This window comes from Rhinolophus hipposideros (genome assembly GCF_964194185.1).
Source record: "Rhinolophus hipposideros genome assembly, chromosome: 2".
Lineage (NCBI taxonomy): Eukaryota > Metazoa > Chordata > Mammalia > Chiroptera > Rhinolophidae > Rhinolophus > Rhinolophus hipposideros.
The window spans coordinates 12,353,363-12,371,261 of NC_138048.1; the positions used below are offsets into that span (position 1 = coordinate 12,353,363).

Sequence of the window (17,899 nt, forward strand, 5' to 3'; positions counted from 1 at the left end):
CTTGCACATAGGAAAGTTATTTTTGTGCAGTATTATTGAATGAACCCCCTATTCAATTCTTATTGTTTCTCAGATATTTTTATAGTATTGATTTTTCTGTTTATATAATTGTTATGGACTGAATGTTTGTACCTCTCCCCCGAAATTCATATATTACACCTAACCCCAATGTGATGGTATTAGTAGGTGGACCTTTTTGAGGTGATCAGATCTTGAGGGTAGAATCCTCACAAATGGGATCAGTGCCCTTATGAAAGAGACACCAGAGTTCCTTTGCCCATCTACCCTTCTCTCTGTGAAAACACAGAGAACACAGAGAGAAGTCAACTGTCTATGAACCAGGAAGTGGGCCCTCACCAGACACCAAATCTACCAGCGCCTTGATCTTGGACTTCCCAGTCTCCACAACTGTGAGGAATGAATTTATGTTGTTTATGAGCCACTCAGTCTATAGTATTTTGTTATAGTAGCTTGAACTAAGACAACCATATAATTAGAAAACGATCATATAATGGTTGTAAAGGAGTTATTTTCTCATTCTAAATTTTACTGGTAATACTTCTAAGTTTGGTGCTGGTTTGTTGTTTGGGATATATATTTTTGAACACATAAGAAATATGTATGGGTTCATATGCCTTTATGTTTTTGTTATGTTTTGCTTTAATCAGAAATAATTTTTTTAAAGACAATCTGTTTCTTATTGGAGGCATATGTAATATATATTTCCACTTAAATTCATTTGAAACTTTGAGACAATAACAACAATATAAGTTATCTTTAAAATAAAGGGCGAATACATTCACCTTTCAAAAGTTCTGAAATATAATATTTTTGAAAGAACAGTTACCAGCTTTTTAGTTACAAATCAAGTTATTTCCCACCAATACCTTTACATGAAAAATATTCATGTAATAAAATCTTAATCCCCAGAAGACATAAATATATGGAACCATGACAGTATAGCAGAAAAAAAAATGTATAAATACTCCGGTTTGTCCTATTGTGGCATAATTTTAACATAGGAGCAATCTTTTCTGTTTAAATATTAGTGTTCCATAAAGTCTAACAATGTAATTCAAACTAAGTTGTAATTCCAATACACCTACTCTTTTAATGAATGTGAAGAGAACGGGATCAATTTTCCATTCAATGAACTTTTCTTATATAGATGAGGGAAGAGAAACAAGCGTGGATTAAACAAGGAGAATTTGTCCCCTCAATTACATTGATATGTAGTAAGAATTTTATTATTCGGCAATAATTTTCCTAATGGAGTACATTTCTGAAATAATAATGAGAATTACTGGGATATATAATTAGATGATTTTTCACTCTACCTACTATTTTTAAAGATTAGTTCTAATCACTAAGTTGAAAGTGAGGAATAATTTATTAAGAGAAAGAACACTAATTGAGATTATAATTTTCTTGACTTCTCTTGGCCTTTATTTTTCTCTATATAAATAAGAGGATAGGTCCAGATGCCCTTAAAGATATTTTTCAGATATGAAGTTCATTTAGTTATCCATTTAAAGTCCCTAACAAATAGTTGCAACTGTACTTAAAAAAAAAAAAAAAAAGACAACCTGGAATTTTTTAGTTTATCCCATTTACATTTAAAAATATAATACAATTGATCCTAAATCTGTTACCTGGTATGTTTTTTGGTTTTACTTCTTTATTGATATATTTTGCTATATGGATTTTCTAAATTTTTAAATGATATATATTGACTCCTCTATGGAAAACTGAAAAAAAGTACATATTTTTATTTCATCCCACTCATTCTTCTCTATAACCTATTCCTGTTTCTATTAAGTTTTGTCATTTTTTGGTCTTTCAGAAAGTTGCCTTCATAAACTTGAATGATCTATTTAAGCTCCTATTTCTTAAATTTTCAATTCTATATAATACGTATTAACTCTGCTGACAAAAATTAAGGGATACGTGACACCAACTACTATCCAATTTAGATGATATTTAGAATTTCTGAGCTGATGAGATTTATATAACCTTGTTGGACTTCGAGTTGATGTTGTTATAGGGTGAGAGTTTGGAGGATTTTACATGTGGGTGGATGTAAATCTTTGGGGACCAGAGAGTGAATTGTGGTAGACAGAATTACAGCTTCCCAAAGAAATTTACATTCTAATTCACATTCACATGTGAATATGTTACCTTACTTGGCAAAATGGATTTTGCAGATAAGTTTAAAATTATAGAGCTTGAGATGGGGAGATTATCTTGGATTGTCCGGGTGGATCCAACTGAATCATATGGTGTTTTCTGAGAAGGAAGTGGCCCACTGTTGAGAGAGGAAGACAGTCTCAGATCTAAGAAATGTTGGTGGCCTCTAGAAGCTAGGAATGACCTCTGTTTACAGTTATCACAATGGGGGCCTTGATCCTGCAATTGCAAGGAAATGAATTCTGCCAGCAAATCAAATTCGCAGGAAACAATTCTCCCCTAGAACTTCCAGAAAGGAATACGGCCCTGATGCTTTGAATTAGTCCAATAAGACCCCTGCCAAATCTGAGATCTAGAGAATTGTAAAATAATAAATTTTTGTTAGTTTAAGACACTAAATTTGTGGTAATTTGTTAAGACAGCAATAAAAAAAAACTAATACAACCTATTTAGTGTCCTTTTAACTTTTCCCCTAGATTAAGGGCATTCCACTGTAAAATCATATAATCTCTACCTACTTCTCGAACAAATCAGGATCCCATTAGCAAGGAGAAAGGGGTGGGTGGCAGGGAGAATGGCAATACCCAGTTCCTACCACAAAGGACTAATCCTACTGATTTGGTTTACATCTCTAGTCCTATCTCTCAGACTTTCACCTCATGCTTTACCATCCAGCACTTCTAATCTATGAGATTGTCTTCTGGTTCTATGCTCTTGGTAATTCAGTTTCCTCTTCCTGGAATACCTTCAGTCTACTGCTTCATATTTTCCCATTACTCGTCATAGCTCCCTTTTACTCTTCAAAGTACTGCATAGACATATTCTCTTCCACTAAGCTCTCTCTTCAAGATAAAATTACACAGTCTTTATTCAATTCTGTTTCTGCCCTCTGTCTATATTGCAATTATGGTATGTACCATAATAAAGTAAATTTATTTGTTTACCTTCTGTCTCTCCTTCTGGTTGTTACCAGTGGCTACCATTGGTCTAAATGTTTGTTAGTATGATCATTATACCTAATAACCCTCATGAATTGAGTGTTTGAATTATTAATTCTTTGTAATTATAGTGAATATTACTCAAATTATACTGAATAAATACTCACAATAAACACGTACATTTTTCTACTTTATGATTTAAAAATACAGGAAATGGAGAGAACATTACAATGAAGAGACGAGAATGAATGAAAATTAACTACAATTCAGCTTCAATAAACATCAACATTTTTAAATCAACTAGTAAGCCAATGGCAATTTATTTCTCCAGCAGGCTGACCTGTCGTTCACAGGGATTGTTTGATTTATATCTAAGGTGAGGAAATAAATGTCAATTCTCCAGGATCATAGTTCCCGTGAACATTAACAGCAGTAATGGACAAAACACACTCAGAAGGAGTCACTAAGTACTACCAGTGGCCAAACAGTGAGAAAAATTGGGTCTATTATAGATTAGAACCTGAAAAACACTTCACAAGTGTCCTAAATGGCCATCACATGTTACAAGACTTGTACATGAAAGCGATTCCTGCCACTTATGATTTACGTAATTCAAGAGAAAGCTAAGGTCTTTGGTTTTCGTTTTCGTTTTTAACAGTCCACTTCAATGTTAGCAAAAGAGGAAATGTGTCCTTGCTTTCTTGGATAAATCACATTGGCTGAAATTGCTTTAATTCATTTATTCCCAAAACAAAAGCAGAGGACTGAGGATCTTATTGGAGTCTCATGGACGCCCAGCTCAGCCTCCTTCTGTGCCCTCACTGTGGAGGGGATTTACTAAGGAGGCTGGGGCCAGAGCGGCGTTTAGTGAAACCCCATCTAGAATCTAGATCTCAGGCAAAGGAGAATGCTTTAAAAGGTAAAACAAAATAACAAAAGCTGTAGTCTGGGCCTGGTTAGGGACAAGGCCCCCAAAAAGCAGTAACCTAACGGTCCTCACTCTCCCTCCGGGGATGGGAGCAGACCAAAACTACACTTCCCAGAATGCAAAGCGGTGGGCGCGATGCGAAAGAAATAACGTGTTTTCACCTCCCTCTGGCTCGAGGCGCTTCTGATTTGATTATAAACTCCAGCCCTTCTTGGCTGTCTTCCACCTCAGCCTAATTGGTTCGGCAGTCCGTACCTGGGAGGGCGGCTCAGTCGTCCCCGCCAGCTGATGAATGGAAGCGCTCAGCCTCGCGACCTCACGGTAAATAAAGTCCTTTCTCTGGTGGGAAGATGTAACTTCTCCGGCTGCGTCAGAGCAAGAGGACTACATTTCCCAGGTGGCAGCGGGGCTGCCGGGCGGCGTGGGGGCGGTGCCTCAGCTCCAGTACAGTCAGCCCAAGCGTCTGCGGCGGGACTGTGATGGCCGGAGAGATGACGATCTTAGGTTAGTGATCGTGGCGGGGTTCCCTGTCGCTGTCGTGGGCACTGGAGCGGTTCGGGGAGGCCCGGATGGGCAGGGGTGGTTGTCACCCCTTCTGGATCCAGCTGGCGCAGCACGAAAGGCGCCGCGAAGGTGATTTAAAGGCGGTTTGGGGCTGTTGGAGCAGCGTCTCGGATGGCCCGGGCCGGAGTAGGCCCGCGTGGGGCCGGCGGCAGCTTTCTGCGTACCCCCCCCACCCCACCCCCGGGACCTCGGGTGTTCGGCGACAGTTCTTTCCAAATAAACGTCGAGGTTGAATCGTGGGTTGAATTGAGGCTCTTGAGAGGCTGGAAGAATAGGCGTCCCCGTACAGCCCTTCGGGGGGGAAGGGGAGCAGCCCCGGCCGCGACCTGAGCTGCAGGCTCCCGGGTGCTGGGTGCGGGGAGACCCAGGCCTCTTTCCGCCAGTCCGGGTTAGGAACGTCCCGCCCCGGGCGGGAAGGTGGTGCGATGCCTCGGACGTTTTTCACGTAGGAGCCAGAGGAAACGGGTTGGCACATCATTTCCATTATGTGTTCGTGAGGATGAGCCACCGATGAGGGAGACAGGCTCCCACACACTGACGTTTTGGGTCGTAGGTGACATGGGCGGACCCAGGGGTATAAAAGCCCTCCGAAAGGAAGCAAATAAGTGTAACATGCGAAGGGGCATCTTTGTTCACCACTTCTGTTTCCAGTCTTCGTGGCCTTTGTTCCTATTTGTTTTTCTCATCAGTTAGTATTTATTGATTATCTGCTGCTTACTAGGAACCGTTCTTGGCGCAGGGAATACAATTGGCCATGTCTGCCTTCCGGTAGCTTCCATTTATGTTGTCCTAAAGTGTGTACACTTTTATGCCTCTTCCCTAAATATTACTTCTGCAAGAACTATGTTCTTAGTTGATATTTAACTACAAAAAAAAAAGTTAACTATGTTCGGTGGTGAAGTTGACAGTTTTAATATCTAAGCAGCTTTCAAAATCATTTTATCCCATTTACCCATTTCATCCTGTTGAAAGAAAAGAAGGAGATAAGGGGATAAAGAGTTTCAGCATTACTATACAGTTTTTGCTGTGAGAATTTTCATAATAGTGTCTTTTAATATGCTAACTAAAACTATAAAGCTATAAATCTAAATATCAATGGATCAAGAGCTTACATATATATAGCTTTTGCTGCAGGTGAATGGCTTTTCCTGTCAACACCACGATTATTATCCAAATTGTTTTTACTTTTTATTTCTTTATTCACCCATAGTGAAGTACACAAACATCCAACTACGGGGTTTTTCATTTGTTTGTTTTTGTTGTTACATCATTTTAATTGCATGTGGTCAATTTAATGAAAGATGTGATGTTTGAGAGAAATGTTATTATTAGTACTGTAAAAGAAAATATTGAAACTGTTTTTAGTCTTGTTACAAAGAGTGACAAAAGAATTTTACAATAGTCATTTCACATACTGTCCTAGTTTTATAAGACACAGCTTTTGTCTATTTCAGGATCGGCTGTTTTGACTCTCCTGTTGGCTGGCTATTTGGCACAACAGTATTTACCATTGCCCACTCCTAAAGTGATTGGCATTGACCTTGGCACCACCTACTGTTCGGTGGGGGTGTTCTTTCCTGGCACAGGAAAAGTAAAGGTCATTCCAGATGAAAATGGGCATATCAGCATACCCAGCACGGTGTCCTTTACTGACCATGATGTACACGTGGGGTATGAAAGCTTAGAGCTGGCAGATTCAAATCCTCAGAACACAATATATGATGCCAAACGATTCATAGGCAAGATTTTTACCCCAGAAGAGCTGGAGGCTGAAATTGGCAGATACCCATTTAAGGTAAGTAATTAAGCTAAAATCTATTTTAATTTTAGTTCAGCGTACTATTTCAGTTAACGCTTTGGCTTCAAGTTATAAAACTTTTTATTTCAACTGACTCAGTCTGTTTGGAAGTTATATTATCTCATATACCAATCTCACAGTAAGTCCAGGGTTAGTTAATTCAGTGGCTCCACAGTGCTACTAAGGACTTAGGACCTTATCATATTCTTGTTCTGCCATCCTCAGAATGCCTGCCTAACTCTTTCCTTGTAGCAGAAAGGCTAACGGAGCCCCATGTGCTATAGGTGGGTGGGTGGGTGGGTGGGTGGATGGATGGATGGATGGATGGATGGATATATTCTCTTGTGTTTGAGTGTACACATATTTGTGTACATAAAAATAAATAAAGCTAGGTATGGTGTTTTATGACTTGTTTGAAATTCATCAATGTATCATGGACACTTAGTCATTAGATTCCCATCATCTTTAGTGGTTGCATGGAATGACTGTTCAACTATTTAATTACCCAGACCCTATCAGTATACATTTTATTTTTTCCCTTGTTTTCCACCAGTGTTGGAGCGTCAGTGAATATCCTTGTACATATATCATGTTACTCTTCTTGGTAATTTCCAAAATTTGAATTCTAGGGGTAGAATTGATAGATCATATGCACGTTTTTAAGGCTTTTGATTTATATTGTTAAATTGTGCACCAAAAAGGTTATGTGCTCCTAAAGGACTATTATTTAGAATGCCAGTACCTTCACTAGTTATTATTTTAATCTTTGCCAATAGATAATTTTTTAAAAAAAAACTGGCATCTTCTTATTAGTTTCTAGAATTCCTATGATTTCTACTGACAACAGACTTTAAAAATTGGTTTATTGGCATTTTGATTTTCTTTAGTGATCCATTTCTTACCTATCTTTTGTCCTATTTTCTTTTGGAGTATTTATCTTTTCCTTGATGATAAAATACACTTGTGATGTTTTAAGTACCGTGTTTCCCCGAAAATAAGACGTAACCGGAAAATAAGCCCTTGCATAATTTTTCAGGCTGACATCCCCTGAACATAAGCCCTAATGTGTCTTTTGGAGCAAAAATTAATGTAAGACCCAGTCTTATTTTCGGGGAAACATGGTAGTTTTTCCTTTTTATAACATAATTGTGTTTTTGAGCTGTCAAGAACATCAATTTTTATGTAATAAAATTGTCTCTTAATCATGTTTTAAAATGGTTTTGGACTCTTCCATGCTTTCCTTGGCCTTCCCATTTTGCTCACTTTTTTTGTTTGTTTTTTTGTCTTGTCCCCAACACTTTTATATGAGTTTTTGTAGGTTTGGGTTTTGCTATTTTTTTTTTTTTCTTTTAAATGGTCAAATGTTTATTTGATTTTTTTTTTTTTTGTAAATTATGAAGTGGGATTCTAAATGATAGGTTTTAAAATAGTATCAATGCTGCTTATTGAATAACCCTTACATTAAAAAATCTCAAAATTTTTATCCATTTTTGAAGGAGAAGAAAAATACTTTTAGGTTTCTTTCTTAGATTCCTTTTTGTTTTGTTTGTTTTTTGTTTCAGGCATACCGAACAACTTAGTGATCAGGCACTTACACATTTACATAACTCACAAAGTAATAACTCCAACAAGTCTACTACCCACTCCGACACTGTACATACTAGCTATTAGACCATATTGACTATATTCCCGGTGTTGTACTATACATCCCTGTGACTGTTGTTTTAAAATTATAGTTGACATTCAATATTATATTAGTTTCAGGTGTACAGTGTAGTGATTAGACATTTATATGCTTTATAAAGTGATCTCCCAATAAGTCTATTACCCATCTGACACTATACATAGCTTTTATAATACTGTCAATTCTACTCCCCATTCTATACTTTACATCCCTGTGACTCTCCTGTAACTATCATTTTGTACTTCTTAATCCCTTTACCTTTCTGATCCAGTCCCCCAAACCTCCTCCCATCTAATAACCATCAGTTTGTTCTCTCTCTATGGGTCTGTTTCTGTTTTGTTTGTTTATTTTCTTTAGATTCCACATGTAAGTGAGATCATATAATGGTATTTGTATTTCCTAGTCTGACTTATTTCACTAAGCATAATAATACCCTCTAGGTCCATTCATGTTGTTGTCAAATGGTAATATTTCAATTTATTTATCTAATCATCTTTTGATGGGCATTTCACTTGTTTCCATATCATGGCTATTGTGAATAGCTTTGCAGTGAACATAGGGTGCATGTGTCTTTGAATTAGTGTTTTGGATTTCTTTGGATAAATAGGTGTGGAATTGTTGGCTCATAAATAAGGTAGCTCTGTTTTTAACTTTTTGAGGAACTTCCATACTATTTTCAATAGTGGCTGCACCAATTTGCAATCCCACCAGCAAAACGTAAGGATTCGTTCCCTTTTCTCCACATCTTGCCAACACTTTTTTAGAATGATACAATCATAAAGCTATACATCTTCCTCAAAATTACAGCTTTAGATACATGTTGATCTAAGAATTATTTTAAGTCCCCCCTCCCCTTAAGTTTCTAAGTAATCTGATTTTTTGTTGTTTCTCTTTCACGTGGGCTCTGATAGTACTGGTATCTTTGGGTCTTATTCTAATAGTCTGTAGCTTGTTTTAGTTTTCTTCGTACAGATTAAATACTTTTTGGAAGGTCAGGTTTCCTTAATTGAAACTTAATTATGTGGTCCAGAATGACTTGAGTAAATTTCTTATAATTTCTTACAACAGACTAATTCTCTTTACTATTGATGTTAATACAGTCTTTTCTGTTCGTGAAACTAGGATAGTATGTTTTAGAATTAATCTAGTTTTTTAAATGGACAACTACATTCAGGATAATGAGGTAATACACAATATGTGTTTTTTTAGAAACAAGAATATAAGTGATATTTGATTCTTGGATAATAGCATAATGAAGCACTAAAATTGTTCTTGCTAATATGTTCTGAAATATTCTTTCAGTTATCTGTTACTTTTGGAACAAGTTTATTTTAAAAACAAGAAGATCTTTAGTCATATACATGATTTAGCAACTGTTATTCTTTATATTTCATCATTAATTTTTTTCATTTAACAAATATATATCAAGAATCTTTTATGTTACCATTATATTTCTAGTGATAAGTGTTACTATTTTGTTACTGAAAACTATGGTGTGGATTCATTTTAATAGATTTTAAAGTATAATAAAGTATAACTTTTAATCTCTAATCTTAATAAATGTAATTGATAGATTACAAGTGAATTTTATGACTTTGTAAAGGTAAAGGTAAGTTTTGATTAAATAAGTCCAGTATATATATGTAAGTATATGTATAATGTATACCTTTTTTTCTTTGTTTTTTACAAATCTTATCCACAGGTTTTACACAAAAATGGAATGGTTGAGTTTTCTGTGACAAGTAATGAGACCATCACAGTGTCCCCAGAATATGTTGGCTCTAGGCTATTATTGAAATTAAAGGAAATGGCAGAGAAGTATCTTGGAATGCCAGTTGCCAATGCTGTTATTTCTGTACCAGCAGAATTTGATCTAAAACAGAGAAATTCAACAATTGAAGCTGCTAACCTTGCAGGTAATAGTCACTTTTGCCTGAGTTACATTTTTCTAAAAATGTTCTTAGGTTGAAAATCTTCTGTAGAAGGTGTATCACCTTGAAAACCACCTATCTAGGCACATAAACTATATGGTAGGTAAGTGGGATGGATTTTGATACAATTTTACAAACAATAAGAAAGCTCTAGCACAATGTAAAATGTATGTATTATTATAACAACCAATCAGGCACATGAAAAGGCTGAGAGAACATAGACATATGTGAGCCTTGAGTTTTTTTCTTATAAACTTTTTTTAATGTTAAGATGAATATAATTTTTTTTTAAAATGTGAGGTGGGGAGAATACATTTAACACCGTTCAGCAGATATTGAGTATCTCAATAAACAAAACAGATAAATCCCCATTCTCGTGGAACTTATATTCTACTAGAGGGAAACAGAAAAACAGCATTAAAGAGAAGTAGATCATGGAGTTTCTCATCTTCAGCATGATTGATGTTTCGGGACAGGTAATTCTTTATTGTAGGGGAATGTCCTGTGTACTGTAGGTTATTTTGCAGCATCGTAGCCTCCACTCACCAGATGCTAGCAGAACTATCCCCACCGAAATGGTGACAGTCTTCTGTCTTCAGACATTGCCAGATGTCCCTGAAGGGGCAAAATGGCCTCTGGTTCAGAATATTGATACAACGTATACAGAAAGTAACATGCTATGGAAAAAAAAAAAAAAAAAAAGGATAAGGGGACAGGATGGCTGGGTGGTCAGAGAGTAGAAGATCCAGCAGGTTTTAAAGAATGGTCAGATAGGCCTCGTTGAGAAAGTGACATGTTTGCAAATTTAAAAGAAGCAAGGTAGATAGCCAAGGAGACATATAGAAGAATTATGTTGCTGGAGAGAGATAGATGGGCCAGTGTAGCAGCCACAAAATGGGAATTTGCTCTTACATAAGAAAATAGGAGGTTGGCCACTGTGGCCAGAGCAGAGTGAGTAATGAAGTCAGAGAACTAAGGGGAAGGGTGTTATGATCTTTAAATAAATTCTTCTGCGTTGGAATAGTTTTTATGGCTCCTGCTGCAGAAAGCCATATTACTTTGCAGACCACTCATGTGTGGCAGTTAGTTTAAAGCAGGAATTTTTCTCAAGGAAATCTGATCTTTTGCCTGTACAAATATAACAATTCAAAATCAGATTTGCTGTATATTTCAGATTTGCATTTCAGGGTCTTGTAAGTACTTTTTAAGGGTGTCATTGTAGCTATTTGAACATGTCATCTAGATTTTTCTTTTTATTATTTCCTTTCGGTTTATTCATCTTTCTTTTTATGAAACAGTCATTTTTTTAAAAAAAGAGCACAGTAAGCTTATCATTGCTACAGCAATTTGTTATATAATGATTAAATTTTTATTGCTCATATATTCCCAAAAATATATGAAAATTAGAGGCGCAGAGATTTTTTTAAATTAAGTATTAATTAAGAATATAATGATGTATTCCACTGAATCTGGGCCTTTATTTCTTTATATTATGATCTTTTAGAATAATTCTAATGATACCCATTTAGAAGAACTGATATTTATCCTTCCCGTTTCATTATTTTTATTGGGTTTGTGACTATTCTTTCTCACTGTTACTCAATGGAGTTCATGTCATAGAAGAGATTAACATGTGAGGTTGAGCAGAAAGGAATTTAATTGTACCTTCTCATGAGTTGTTCATTCTTCCCTCCAACCAATCATACAGGACTGAAGATCTTAAGGGTGATAAATGAACCCACAGCGGCAGCTATGGCCTATGGTCTCCACAAGGCTGATGTCTTTCACGTCTTGGTGATAGATTTAGGGGGAGGAACTCTGGATGTGTCATTGCTGAATAAACAAGGAGGAATGTTTTTAACCCGGGCAATGTCTGGTAAGTAAAATATACAGAGTTAAGGAGTTTCAGGCACATTAACATAACTAATTTGTAAAGTGTTCATTTAAAAAAAATTTTTAGTATTCTTCGATTTTGGTCAACTTCTGTATATGTAGTTTTATGCTAATCTTATGCTACCATTTATGTGTGTTTATAGCAAAAAGTTAAGTCTCAAAAAAGGACTGGGCATCCTGCAAGTCAAATAAATATATTGCCAGTAGTAGCTCACTGAGCCAATACTTTTCATGGCCATGGTGAAGGGAACAGAAGGGAAGAAATTCTTTTAAAGTGAAGGGTGATCATTTTATTTTACTTGATAATCTGTTTCACAAAATAGATATTTTTAGAAAATCTATAATAGTATTCTCTAGGAAGTGATAGTATTTTACATTCCAAATCTTTTAAAAATGTTTTTGTTTTAATTTAGTGTAAGGAATTAATAACCCTGTTTGAAAAGTGCAGCTGTAAGTTCTAGATAGTGTACCTTTTGCATTTGTCTTCCTGCTAACTGCACTGTCTTTAGAAACAAGTTCAGTGCTGGGGATTTATATTACATTACTCTTCCTTTTAAATCATTTGTTTCTATTTCTCAGCTTTTTATCATGCAAAACAAGAATTTTTTTAAAAAAAGATAAAATGCCTACTGGAACTTTTTAATTATAAGAAGGACTTTCTTTTGTTGAATAATGACAATTAGTGTTTGTAAACTGCTACATAAAAGCCAATCTGCATTCTCAATATATTTTCTGAAAAAAATATTTGATATCATTAAGAGAGAGTTCCTTTTACGTCATTTAAAAAATTTAACCGAGATGTGCACTGTTTTTAATAGTACACATTTGAGTTAAAATCACTTCAACCCAGTTATTTTCGATCACTTTTTGCATGAGTAAAATCTTATAATAATACATTAAGGAATTTGTTATTCCCAGAATATCATTTTTATACATACAGATGTATAAACCCATATATGCATAACTATAATGTAAACCCTTTTATTTTTAACTTAGGGAACAATAAACTTGGAGGACAGGACTTCAATCAGAGGTTGCTGCAGTACTTGTATAAACAGATTTATCAGACATATGGCTTCCTACCCTCTAGGAAAGAGGAAATCCATAGATTAAGACAAGCTGTGGAAATGGTCAAATTAAATCTGACTCTTCATCAGTCTGCTCAGATGTCAGTATTGCTGACGGTGGAGGAAGAGGACAGGAACGAATCTCAGAATAGTGTCACTGAACTGCCGAAGGACAGACTATCCCCAGCAGAGGGCCCCCATGTCAACAGCATGTTTGGAGCTGACCTTTCTGAAAAGAAGAGTGGAGAAAGTCAAGTTTTATTTGAAATGGAAATATCACGGAAGCTCTTTGACACCCTGAATGAGGATCTCTTCCAGAAAATATTGGTGCCCATTCAGCAGGTATTAAAAGAAGGCCATCTGGAAAAGACGGAGATCGATGAAGTGGTTTTGGTTGGGGGCTCTACTCGTATCCCTCGGATCCGCCAAGTTATCCAGGAGTTCTTTGGAAAGGATCCCAACACGTCTGTAGACCCTGACCTGGCAGTGGTGACGGGAGTGGCCATCCAAGCAGGGATTGATGGGGGCTCTTGGCCTCTGCAAGTCAGTGCTTTAGAAATTCCTAATAAGCATTTGCAAAAGACCAACTTCAACTGAGTTATGGAGGAATGGTGATTATTTGTGATCTTGTCTAATCTGCTCCTTTTTATCAGACCACCTCCTCCAAAAAAAGAAACTCTCTAAAATATCTCACAAATTCACCTAAAAGCAACATTTAGATACACAAAAATTTTACGTAACCTTTTATTCTAGAATCGAATGTGACCAAATTGATCCTATTTGATTTTGGAGAGATTCCATTGCAACATACTTCTAAAATGATAGACTTGAGGTAAAACTCCCTTGTAGGAGCATGGGTGGCGGTATTTTCTGGATTCTGGAAGTAGATAACCATATGCACTTAAAATTATATTCTGTAAACATTACCTAGTGCCAATTCCAGGACTCCCAGTTCTTACTAAATTGTATTAGCAGGAGCTGGTAATTTTCATACTTGGTTGTAACATGTCACCATTAATTTGAACTATACTTGAAAGACAGTGCTGATGTCAGATATTTACGTTGGCTGGGAGATAGCAGTATTAGTAGTGTAAGCTGCATATGTAATTAATAACTGCCGTGTTATATAACAAAATTACTTGCACAAATTCAGTATCCCGTTATGTGTCCTATTCATGCATTGTCTACATTTAAAAAAATAATGGATCAGTTTTTCTTTCTAAAATCCCTATAGATATATTCCGATGTTTCAATACCAGGTAGCAGAAATACCCAGTTTATGTTCTAGTTCCTCCATCTGCTGTGCATCATTCTCTGCTTGGATTTCCATGGTTCTGCCCAGTTAGAAAATAATGGGGAATTTGTAATTGCACTTTTAAAATGTGTTCATGTCACAATAAAGCTGTCATTACTGTCACTGTTGTGTTATCCAAGACCTTTGTGAGCAATGGTAAACAGCAGTAATTAGCTACAGTATTTGTTTTATGTTTTTGTTTTTGTCGTCAGTAAGCCCTGGAGAATGTAGCTTGCATTTGACTTTGTTTTACTGAGATTTTCTTCCCATATTTATTTTTGAATGAGGAAAATGTGCTCATTTGTAAAAACTTTGCTATCATTTCCTATTATCATTTTAAAATTGTCACACTTGGACTACTTTTAGCGTTAAGATGAGAGCAAAAAATTCATGGTACTGGAAACAATGTGGAAATGTAATATGAACGGCTGTCTAGAAAATTTTCCACCAATCAGCATTTGTAGCAGTTTTGTTTTGGTCTGTTTCCTTTTAGAAAAGTGGCGGGGACCAAGAGAAAAATTATAGCAGTTCTTGTTCTGTGATGCCCATATTATATGAAGATTTTTTTTTTCCTTTAAGAGAGGCATGCTTCATATCAATATTCAAAAATTATACTCTGCTCAACATTTTTGTTAAAGTATATCTAAAAAATTTTATCCATTGTTGAATTTTCAGTCACTGAAAAAGAACTAAGCAAACTCATTTCAGCAACATCAAAACATTTCAGCTTCTTAGTAAAAAGCTGAATGTTAATATTTTTTGTAGATCTAAAAAAGAAAATTTCTTAGCAGTGAAATTGCTGTTAAAACATAATTTCAAATACTTTTGTGTACAGAAAATGTCTGTAGTAAGTAGAAGGAAAAATATAAAATGTTTGTTGACATTTCATTTTGGAACTAATGGAGAAATGCCAAAGAGGAATCCTTCACTGCATTATGAAAATATTGAAGTGTTCTCTTGGACTTTCTACATATCTTTAATAGATTTTAGAATGGGAAAAGATCTTTTTGTGAAGGTCTTTAAAAGTGTTCAATTTATTAAAATTTCCACATATAGTATTAGCATTAACCTAAAGCATTTTAAGATTTAATTTCTTCAGTATCTGAGATAGTTTAGGACAATCTGTTAACACTTTTAGAGGAAACAATTTGCAAAATAGGGCAGCTAATCTCATACTCTGGAATTTAAATAATTTGTGTCTGAGAAATATGTCAGTGTTGGAATTTGGGGGCAATAGTTTAGCATTTTCTCTAGTATAGTTACACCTTTAAAAAATGAAGTAATGTCTGTCTTCAGTCATGTTTTAGGAGGCTATATATAAATAAACTTGACATCAATATAGTTTATTTAAGAGAAAAATGCATCCCGAAAGGGATCATTTGTGCATAATAATTTGAAGACATTTTTCATAAAGCAAACCTACATTTTGGTTGTACATCTAGCTAGTGTTTTTTGAAGTACACAGCTTTAAAGATATGAACTGTTTTGTGTGATTAGAATATGTGAATGAGTAATTTATTTTGTATCAGGAATGTTTTGGTACTGTGTTCACTCAAACCACTGACGCACCTGTAGATACTACTGTGTGTAACGTACTGAAGATGATGGTTATTGTGCATAACAGGTTGTACCTCTTAAATGTGTGTGTATACAGGTAATTCATGTTTTAATGTAAATAAATACAACTTTGCAGTTTGTTTTAAACTGTGTACTTTATTTTGTATTCAGGACTAGGCCTGAGTACATTTTTGATGTATATAAATAAGAAAGGAAGTGGTGTTAGAGCTGATCTCATTGTCATGGCAGGTGACCCTCAGCTGTTGCCTACTTCCCTGCATCCTGAACATCTCTGGAATTTACTTTTACTTATATCCCTAATTTAGAAGAGACAGTCCCTGTATCACATAAACACTATCTAGAATTCTGAATACCAATTCATGGTGTCTGACTATAATGGAGCCAGGACCTACATGGATCTAGATCGTAAATAATCCTGCATAATAGACTGCTGTAATCCTTTGGTTGGTGGTTAGTGCCTTCTAATTTTCTAATAAAGTTTGTATTATTTTTGGACAAAAAAAACTCAGTAATTTTTTAGAGGAATTTGTTTGATTAATGTAGTCTTCAAACGAACCCTTAAAAGATAGACTTGATTCTCTCCAATGTTAATTCCCGTGATTCCTTCAAAGTTGTATTAACTACTGTTGCTGAGGGACACAAATAGGAGGAAATATAGTGACACTTCCATACATAACTTCATTTAACAAATATTCAATGCCACAAGAGGTAGGCTGCTTCTAATGTGGCTGCCAATGATCCCAACCTCTTACTTCTTAGTGTCATCCTCTTCCCTTGAATTTGGGCAAGATTTAATGAGTCACTGCTAATGAATGAAATAATGCAGACTGGCTTGGGATGTCACTTATAAAATTGGATTGTATGGTTTCTGTCAGGTGCACATGCTCTTGATGTAAAGATCAGGCTCTTGGTGACTTCAGATGAAGAGTGGCGCTGGAAGATGAGAGGCGTAGGTGAACAGGAGCACAGCTGACACCACCACCATCCAGCTCTGAGAGCCTTCTTGAAAACCCTCTTCCTAGTCAAGGCTTCAGGTGACCCAGCTGCGGTTGAAATTTGAATGTAATGAGAAACCTTAAACCACAGTCACCCAGCTAAGTGGCCTCCAGATTCCTGATTCATGGAAACTTGAGATATTTCTGTCCTTTTAAGCTATCAGTTTTTTTTAATTAATTTGTTATTCAGCAATAGAGTGTTTACTGTGTATCGAGACTCTTCTAAATATAATAGTAATACCAATTTACTTTTGTTCTAAGAAATTTATGAGGGGGTACTATTATCCCCATTTTCAGATAGGGAAATTAAGGCACAGATGTATTAGGTAATTTCCCCAGGATTATGCAGCTAATAAATAGCAGAGTCATGATTCCAGTCCAGGCTGTGCTTAACCCCAATACCCTGCTGCCTATCCATCCCATCATACAATCCCATCGTGCCTTTTTGTTCGGTGCTGCCGGATAGTATCCATGAAAGACTACTTGTTTACTAGATAATGTTAAAATTCAAGGTTTAGATAGTGTTACTCCTTTCCATTTCTGACAAGTTTGAATTTACAGAATTTTAAATGCAAAATGGTGATAATAGTACCTACTTCATTGGGTTTTTGTGAGTGCTTGGCACATAGAAAGCGCTAAATATTGTGAATGGATGGATATGGTAGAAAGATAGGGAAATGACCAAAGAAGTTCAGTAGCTTGCCAGTTTTCTGTAGGATTATAAGAAAATATCACCACAATATCAGTTATTATTTTTCCTAATATTCTCAACACCCTGTTTCTATGCATCTAAAATTTCTGAGAGTTATTGAGAATTCTGATTAAATAAATTTGGTAAAGCATTAATCACTTTTGAAAGACTTAATAGACAGTTAGCCTCACATTATTTGGAAGTCAAAGCAGGAACAAATGGGAGTTTGTTTTACACCTCATTGGTTTACCTAAAATACCTCCTAAAACAATTCAAATGTATAGCACTGTAACTTTATATGTAAATACATATAACTATATAAATATATATGTTTGTGATACATGTATATAC

The 17,899-nt window shown here is 35.7% G+C and overlaps 1 protein-coding gene across 1 annotated transcript; it reads left to right on the plus strand.

The window, feature by feature from the left end:
• The first annotated feature begins 4,318 nt into the window (after nucleotides 1-4,318).
• Nucleotides 4,319-15,976, plus strand: HSPA13 (heat shock protein family A (Hsp70) member 13). The gene is made up of 5 exons (XM_081065154.1): nucleotides 4,319-4,557; nucleotides 6,072-6,412; nucleotides 9,802-10,015; nucleotides 11,739-11,906; nucleotides 12,920-15,976. Exons 1-5 carry the CDS (start codon nucleotides 4,533-4,535, stop codon nucleotides 13,585-13,587), a joined length of 1,416 nt encoding a protein of 471 aa, XP_080921280.1. The 5' UTR covers nucleotides 4,319-4,532; the 3' UTR covers nucleotides 13,588-15,976.
• The last annotated feature ends 1,923 nt before the right edge of the window (nucleotides 15,977-17,899 follow it).

What these genes read in the sequence shown, in the direction of transcription:
- HSPA13 (XM_081065154.1), top strand. Translation starts at nt 4,533, where the DNA reads ATGGCCGGAGAGATGACGATCTTAG. An exon ending in CGGAGAGATGACGATCTTAG is followed by an intron (nt 4,558 to 6,071) that starts GTTAGTGATCGT and finishes TGTCTATTTCAG; the next exon opens with GATCGGCTGTTTTGACTCTC. An exon ending in TTTAACCCGGGCAATGTCTG is followed by an intron (nt 11,907 to 12,919) that starts GTAAGTAAAATA and finishes TTTTTAACTTAG; the next exon opens with GGAACAATAAACTTGGAGGA.